Source organism: Danio rerio, chromosome 9 (assembly GCF_049306965.1).
Source record: "Danio rerio strain Tuebingen ecotype United States chromosome 9, GRCz12tu, whole genome shotgun sequence".
In the NCBI taxonomy this organism is placed as follows: Eukaryota; Metazoa; Chordata; class Actinopteri; order Cypriniformes; family Danionidae; genus Danio; species Danio rerio.
The window spans coordinates 38,676,453-38,685,161 of record NC_133184.1 but is presented as its reverse complement, the minus strand read 5'-3'; the positions used below and the strand labels follow the sequence as shown (position 1 = coordinate 38,685,161).

The window sequence follows — 8,709 nt, the reverse complement described above, 5'->3', positions numbered from 1 at the left end:
AGGATCACCATTGAAACTCCATTGAAAATAATGGGGTGAAAGAAATATTCATATTTTAAAGACAGGTCGCGGGAAAGTTTAACTTAATGCAGCGTTTCTTGTACATTCTGAGACCCGCTTTATATCGTAAATCAATCAGGCAGCGAAGATCGTTGATTTTAAAGAAAACAGAACATATACGTGCCGTTTTTGTATTGCATACAGTTCAACAGAAAGTGCTTGACCCAGGTTACTGCAAAATTAAAAGTACATACTAATGCATATACCCAATACAGACTAGCTTTGAAAAGACACATTTTATGAAAGCAACTTGTTCACAAGGATGCAAAGTAAGAATTTATTTTAAAGTTACAAAATATTTAAGAAAGAATATTTTATTTTACATAATCTGTACAGAGATGACATCCGTTGAACTAAATGACAACAGCTAAGAAATAACTTTTATTAAATAGAAGACTGGAAAATTAAAGACAAGGAAAAGATTGTGTTTCATCGGTTTTCTGTACATGGCATACAAAAATTAGACAGAGCTATAAATGGAATCCATTATGTTGTACCCTGATTATTAGGCCTCTTGAGAAGGATCAACAATTATTTTACAAATATTGGAATGGCCTTGCCACCTTATTACAATAGCTAAAATATTGGCCTCTTTGGTACAATTAATTTTTTTTTTGTTGTTTACAAATATTCAGTTTTACTACAAAAATAACATTTTCAATGGCAGATTTATTTTTTTGTCTTTTAACTAATCCCGCAACTTTTCAGTGCAAACATCGTAACAATCATCCGCTTTGGAAAGCAAGCGAAAGATCACATTTCAAGTATTGATACAGAGTTAAAGACAAGCAGAAAGAAGATTTCAGTTTGTTTGACATTGTTCAGGATTACTATACATTGCATAGTTCGTGCGGCACTTTATATTAAAAGGACTATGGGCAAGGGTAGGTCCACCTCGTTGTACCCTTTTGAAGGCTTTGCAATATGCAAGTGCTTTAAATTGTGCATTTCGAGAGTTTTCGCAAGTGCTGTACTCCCTGTAAACCAGCTGGACAGAGTAAAAGAGGCTCTGTGGAACGCACATCGCTGCAAGCGTTTGTCAGCCACTGAAGTGTGCAGGTGAACTTTGCGCTGTACCGGTTAGACCTCAAGATCTTGTTATGCAGTCAGCCACAGTTAAGTTAAGTGGAACGATGGAAGTGGTTTTAGTTTCAAGATGATCTTGGCCAAAGGTGCTTGCAGTCTGGGTTGAAGCCTCACTATTTATTTGACAATAGCGCAGACAGCTGGAGTCATTGCTGTGGGAAAGCCTCTGAGAAGGACTGGGATGATGCGCACTGATTTAGAAATCTCTACATCAGCTGGAATGATTTGTCATATTGCCTTATATGAGCTGTTGGAAGTGCTGGTGTTCTGAAGTAGGAGGGACATTGAGATATGTCAGTGCTTGTACAACAGTCTCTAAGTACTCATGTCAAAGCATGACACCAGTTCGCTGTTAGAAAGTTTGAGCCATTTTTTTTAAGTCTAGAAATGGCAAACTAGAGTTCAACCATTTGGTGTTTCCTTTCCCTTATCATCCCTAGCCTTTATATCCACCTGTCTGATGATCTACTGCTTGATGCACACACACACACACACATACAGACGTGTGTGATTGTACTTTGTGAGTGCACAAATATTAACGCAATCTATATGCATGTGGTTCAGAAAGACCATAAATATGACTGTCACTGCTGTCCTAACATGGATTTTGTTCAGGCACAGCCGCACTCCTCCACGATCATGTTAGGCACGTCACGTTTGACGATGTTGTACTCGTCATCGAAGTAGAGCATTGACATGGTGCTGAGTTTAGTGGGTATGCAGCAGGAGTTAACAGATCCGGGACTCATGCCTCTCATGCGGTACTGGTTGACCACTGCTGTGTGAAATGACGAGGCAGAGCCTGGAACACCTGCCATATAAGCAGGGCAGCTGCCCTCACAGTAGTTCCCATAGTACCCTGCTGGCGCAATGATCCAGTCGTTCCACCCAATGAGCCGGAAGTCGATGTAAAACTGCTGTCGGCAGCACAAACCTCCGTTGTTGCCGTCACACTCCAAGCCTCGCTTTCGGATGCGGTGTTTTCCATCTGCCTGCTGTGCCCGGACTACCAGGAAGGGTCGGTGAGAGGGGTCACTTGGGTCCACCAAGATGGGCAGAACATTGGCGGCCTCGCAACCCTCGCAGTGGATGTCGAGGTCTTGTCGGCGACCTCCTTTAGCCAACATTTCCCGTATGGCCTCAGACACAGGGAAGGTGTGCCAGCCGCTACGTTTCAATTCAACACGTTTCTCCATCATGGGCCAGTGCACGTTCTGCCCACCAGGCTCATAGGAGTGCACCCTCACTGTCACCTTTCGCCGCAGGCCCTTCTCCAGAGTACCTGGCATCAGCTTAAAATACAGCCACAGATTTGCCTGCAACACGTAGAGGTTCTGATTCCCCTCGTTGGAGATCAGAAAGTAGAGGCTGGACTTGGATGGAGTTACATCATCTGTAAGAAACCAAAGATGTTTGTTAGTTCACAAATAATATTTCTTTCTTCCAAAATAGCCTTGTCTTTTCTCAGATTTAAAACAGCACAAACAATTCTGCTGACGACTACCTCTCCTCAGCCACATTCACTGACATAAACCACCCAACTTGTCTAGATAGACTTGTTGATGTCACAGTTCTGGGCCAAAGTCCAATTGGCCTCATGGTTTGGGCTGAAGATGTTGGGTCGGGTGCAAGAGTGGGGGGTGGTCTGTCAGACATGGGCCTTGCCCCAGGGGGTTCATTAAGTTCATAGGGAGCACTGTGAAAACCCAGAGCTACTGGAGCCTCTGAGACTGACAACACAATGCACTGTGAAAGGTATTAGACGACGCTGTGGCACAGCCTACCATTGAGCGTGTGCCCTTCAAACAAGATGCATGATGAGGTATTTACATTGCTTTGGCCACTAACTGTGTCTTGATTTGTGCCGTCCAAGTTTTTCCTTTTTAATTGTAAAGATTCTTTTGACCCGCTTAGATAATTAGAGAAATTCACTCTGTGCAGAAAGCTTCACATAAATCATGTTCTCTGTAATCCTGAATTGAATGCCAGAGCTGTTTAACATTGGCTCATTTTGAAATAGTAAAACGACCATGTTTGCCAACAGATTAGTTTGGTCTAATGTCAACAAGTTGCCACAATGGGTGGCTTCTTCATTTGACAGCCTGGCCTCACATACAGTAGCAGTGGCTTTCCTTGCTTTTCTGAATTGTTAAAAGCAATTATAGTCTTGAAAGCATGTATTCAGCCTTTAAGATGTAATAATAAACAAATTGTTGCAAATGTGCTTTGTAAAGAAGACATATTTTAATGAACAGAAATTAGTAGCCTAAAAATATATCGCCTTTTATTTACATGCATGCTAGCTGGTGAAGCTGATCCACCTGCGTAGCTTTTCGGGTTAAGCTGTTTGACCAAAAGAAATCTAGTTAAGCTAGTTGAGACACCTGGATGAGACCAGCATCTAAAAACACATGCTGATAACAAACAGTCATGTTTTTGTCAACAAGGCTGTCAAGACTAGTTTTGTAGGAACCCAACCCTTTATGTCCCACAGTGCAGAAACAGTCTGTGACACAGAATCAAGCCCTGAAGAAGTGTCGGGTGTGAACAAGTATGTCCTATGATGATAGGGAACATGTTCGCTGAACTGACTACTCCTTCGCTTCACCTTATTACCTTACTTTTTTATGCCCCCAGGATACAAATACACTTGTACGGCCATGTGCTCAAGTGGTTCAAAACCTGTCTCAACAGCTCCTGCTTAACGCGAATTGTCAACAGGTTAAGGCTTTGTCCAGTCTTCACTCTCCTGTGCAAATAGAGAGACAAGATGCTGTTGTGGCAGCATAACAAAACCCCATCTCTCTGCTCCATCAGAATTACTTCACAACCAACAAGTTTAAAATCGCTCTATATCCAAAACAAAACAACAACACAAATCCACACCACGTCCTAGGTATATTTTAACTGTCAAACAAGAGCAAGGGCAAGCAAACGTTTGAGTTCGTTTTGTTTCTGTTTCACTGAAGATTGCACTCATGCTTTAAATGCTTAATGCGAACTGCTTGTCGAAGATCAATAAGATCAAGACCATGGCATGCTGCCTGATTAGATTTTGACCGTCTGCCAATCAGATAGCGCTACAGCTCTAATTTCCTTGCTGGGATCAAATGTCAAAAAACAAAGATTTTCTAAAGAGATCAGTTTGGCTCTTTGACCTTATGGACACTGTGCCATGCTGAATAACGTCTAATAATGAAGTCTTAATACCCCACGTTGAACTGGACCTGAAGAGTTCAGCGAGTCCGAATGGTTACGGTGACAAATGAGAAGCGAGCATCTAGCGCTCCGCTCCTGTGGCTACGGGACACCAAATACTTCTGAAATGGCCCATAGGACAGTGTCAATAGAGCCCTGAAACTGGCAGCCATCCTCTCCTGTACCTTGGCAGCCCTCTTCTTATTGCTCTCCTAAAGCGTGGAGCGAGATCGGAGCCACCTTCTGGCTTGCAGTCATACCACATAACAGCAGGGTAGAGCATGCAACACGTGAGGCAACCCAATTGCCTGCAGCTGCAGTGATTTTACCATTGCATACCTCACACATTCCTCTTTTTGTACCTCTGAGCAGAATGGATCTAAGGTTGTCCTAATGCTATGCCCTGGCTGGCAGCCTTCACTTAAGGGGTTAGCGCCAGCTGGCCTTGAGGCAGATGGGGGTTCCGAGAGCCAGTTTCAAGATGCATTGCTGCTCGGTGGTTCAAAGGTGTCGTGAATAATAGGGGACACTGCAAAGAGGCCTGAGAGCTTTGATATTTGAAATGCATTTTCAGAGTAGGATATAAGAAGGCCATCCCCCCCACCCCTGCCTCTGTCACCCACAACGACTCAAATGTCTCATGCATTATTCTGAGTGATTTCTTTTGTTTTCTTTTGTTGTTTTTGTTCACAATGTTGACATATTGGGTTTAGCAAGAACGCACAGTACTCTCTCAATAATTGCCTTCTTTTGTTGCGCTGTCATGAGTGTGTTCAGATCCTTCTTATTGGAGCAAGAAGTTCGGATAATGTCCAAGCTAATTGTGCTGCACGGTGTGTGCGACAGGAAGATAAAGAAGCCAGTTTTACAAGCTTAAATGAGTGGTGTCAAACTGAGATATTGGAATGGTTATGATAAATGATTATAGTCTACATAAATTCTACTGTTATTCTTCTATTGATGTTAGTTTGCACATGCAAATTTTGTATTTGATCTAATAATGACATAAATTACATATATAATAAAGGTTAACTTTTTGACACTTAGCAGCAGAATGTAGCATACAAATTAGACCAAACCACAAATCTACAGCTGATAAACTGGCTCATAGAAAGAAATCCAATGCTTCATCACCTTGCCCTGGAACTAATGGGTAGTTGTGCTAGTTACAGGGTTTCCACCCTTGTTGACTAATGAATTTCCATGACTTGTTCAGGCATTCAGGGTTACTGCATAAGTATTTTTAAAATACTTACTACTTCAGTAAGAATGTATTGTAATAAATGTATGCTTCCTAAATAAAAGGTGTCTATTTTTATTACTTTTAACAAAAGTTTTTATGGCTATATTGTCTGTTAATAAGGCAAAAAGGCGTGAAACTGTTCTTGCCCTCTTATTAACAAATTATCTGTAATACTTTGATTGCCATGTTTTTGATGTTCTCTTGGCGTTCCCGTTCCTGGTCTAGTATTTTAATTGCCTCAACACCCACCTATCGCAGGTCATAATTTGACAGACTACTCATTATTTTCTGTCAGCATATCTATCTAATTGTATGTTTTGAGAGGGTCATGTATTCTAATTGCTCCGGTTACATCATAGAAGTTTTAGAAGATGAAGGATGCATGTCTCATTAACCCTCCAAAACTCACTGTAAAAAATCACAACACTTGTGTTGTAAAGCACTCCACTGTAATGTCATTTTAATTTGTTTACAGTAAGATTCTATACTGTAACGTCATGTAGCATAGCAACAACTTTTCCGTGGAAAAAGTGTACTTTTTTGGACTATTCCAAGCCAAGCTAAGTCAGCTGCCTTTGAGGTAGAATTGAAATGCATCATAATTAATATATCATAAAATATCATAGTTAATTGCTCTTTATGAGGGATAGATATACAGAGACCAACTGAATACTCTGTTTCTCTGGATTCACAAGATTTATTAGATCTGAGATCTGTATAAGATCTATGAACTTTTCCAAATTTCAAATAAAAATGTTGTCTTTTTAGAGCCTTATTTTCTGAAAATGATAATTGGTCAAAAAATTGTTTTGATTTAATAATATCTAATATCTAATAAAAATTAGCCCATTTGTGTGGTTTTGCTTTGAAGTGAATATACATGTCTGAATAATGCAATTGTGGCGTCCTTTTTGCTATTTTGAGCAACAAAAAAGTCTTTAAATGCTTATAATAGATTTGGAAGAAATTCTTCAGTCGTTTTCAGAATAAAACCAAAATGGCATTTTACTCAAACACAAAACAATATATTGTAAATACAGATAAATCAGTGAGTTATAATTACTTTTAGATGGTACCTCATACAAAGTCTATCACGTGTATATAGGTCCCATCTCTGTTAGGATGCTGTGTATGAAGGCATAGACGGGTTTTTGGAACAGACCCATGAGATGTCATGGCTTACTAAAGACCCACAACCAGGTCGCCATTTACTGACACCATTACTAATACTTTAAGGACAGATCATTTGACCTGTACTTTTAAATTGTATTATTTGCAAATGTGATAAATCCCGAAAACTTTAGTGGTTATTAGCCTCCACCCCTTAAAATATCCGCATGAATTCAAGATATTTAAATAATTAGATATGTTATAGATAAACGTTATATTATATAATTTGCAAGTGAATTAAACATTACAGATTGTCCCAAAATACGAGATGTGCTAAAATGTACGTTAATTATTATGTAACTAAAAAGGTATACACTCTGTCATGTAATAAGCTTTTCATACACACCTGATTCGGCAAAACTGATGATTTCCGACGTTTCTTCTTGCACCTCGTTGTGGGCAGCGTGTCCATCTAAGTTGGGGATCTCAACCCTGCCGTCCTCCCTAACTTTACCCGCGTGAAGTTTGCGCAGCGCCGTTACCATGGCGGCTTTGGGAATGGGATGAGTGATATTTGGTCTCTCTCTCATCTGCAGTCGGTTCAATATGTGCCTTTTAACCGCTTCCAGAAAGTCTGTGTCCATTCTCCCCGAATCTTCCTGATGCCCGAGTCCACAAGACACACACTGAGACTCCTGGGAGCCGGTCTCCGCTCCCAGACTACTACACTGAACCGAGAGCAGGCAAGCCATCAAACAGGTTACAGAGAGGATGGAAACGCTCATTTTCATAAATATCGTGTCCATACAACAAACAAATCAGTTCATGAACTCCTACAGTTAAAATAAACTATAAACAGGACTGAGTTGTACTTCCAGCAACCTCCTTTGACAGATGTCCGTTCATTATTAGGCTCGCGGTCATTTTTGTGAGACGTTCATAGAAAGAGTTCATAGTATCGTCCGGTAAACGCATTGATAATAGCGAAATCTTGTCGCGAAAATGTCAGTCCTCGAGTTAAAAAGCGCGAAAATGTCTCCTCATCATCAAGGTACAGGACTAACTGATGTGTGAAGAGTCAAAACAAACCGATTGCTATTCCTTTAAAATTCAGTGTGGTCAAAAACAAAATCTTGCTTGAAGAGAACGATTCACCGTTTGTCTGTCCACCGAATTCGAGTTGTTTCGTGCTCCTCTTCTTTTAGTAATGTAGTGTTGCGAGTTCTTGCGCGTTTCTTCAGCCTCAGGAGGGATGTTGTCCTTTGGTCTTTTCTCTCGTGTAATAATCACGACAATACAGCACCGCGCTGAAACTTTTTATACTTCAAACCACGTGGGACGCTCGACCAACTGGACGCCAGATATTATGAGCTCGAGCAGGTTAAAGAGCGCTCATGACCGCTGGATATCTCTGCGTGTGACACGTAACAGCATCGCACATCAACTTTTTTTTTCACTTGGAAAAGTAACGTTACAAGACTTTAGTGTTTGGCGTATAATGAGACAGAAATCCGCTTCTTTCGCACAACAGAACAATGCATTGAAGCACAATCTGTGTATCACTAGACTGACCTTTTAAGTCATTTTATGATGTGGTTATTACTATATGTTGTCATTATTTTAAGTTATAGTAATAAAAACGTATCGTTTGATGAAGATTATATTGTCACCCACATAGGAGTTACTGAAATATGTTTTCTAAATAATGCATAGCCTACGCGTTTTAAACTGCTGAAACATGTTTTAATACATTTTCTCAAGTGTGCATTTATTTTGTTTATCAATACAGCCGTTTATTTCTGTTTAATAGGGTTATGTATTGCTGATAGGAGAACTATAATGGTCATTTTTCTGTCGGTAATATAGCGCCATCTATTGTTTCATCGCTTTAACACAGTAAATAGAAAAGTTTTCTATACTGTACAAATAACTGCATATAAATATATTTACAGTTTGAATGCAAAAACCTTCTAAAATAAGCATTTTTCTCCGACTCCTGTGTGTAGGCTCAG

The 8,709-nt window shown here is 40.2% G+C and overlaps 1 protein-coding gene across 1 annotated transcript; it reads right to left on the bottom strand.

Moving 5' to 3' along the window:
• Nucleotides 1-372: 372 nt before the first annotated feature.
• On the bottom strand, nucleotides 373-7,957 carry inhbb (inhibin subunit beta B). The gene is made up of 2 exons (NM_131068.2): nucleotides 7,104-7,957; nucleotides 373-2,539 (listed from the first exon to the last, which is right to left on the bottom strand). Exons 1-2 carry the CDS (start codon nucleotides 7,501-7,503, stop codon nucleotides 1,758-1,760), a joined length of 1,182 nt encoding a protein of 393 aa, NP_571143.2. The 5' UTR covers nucleotides 7,504-7,957; the 3' UTR covers nucleotides 373-1,757.
• Between the last annotated feature and the right edge of the window lie 752 nt (nucleotides 7,958-8,709).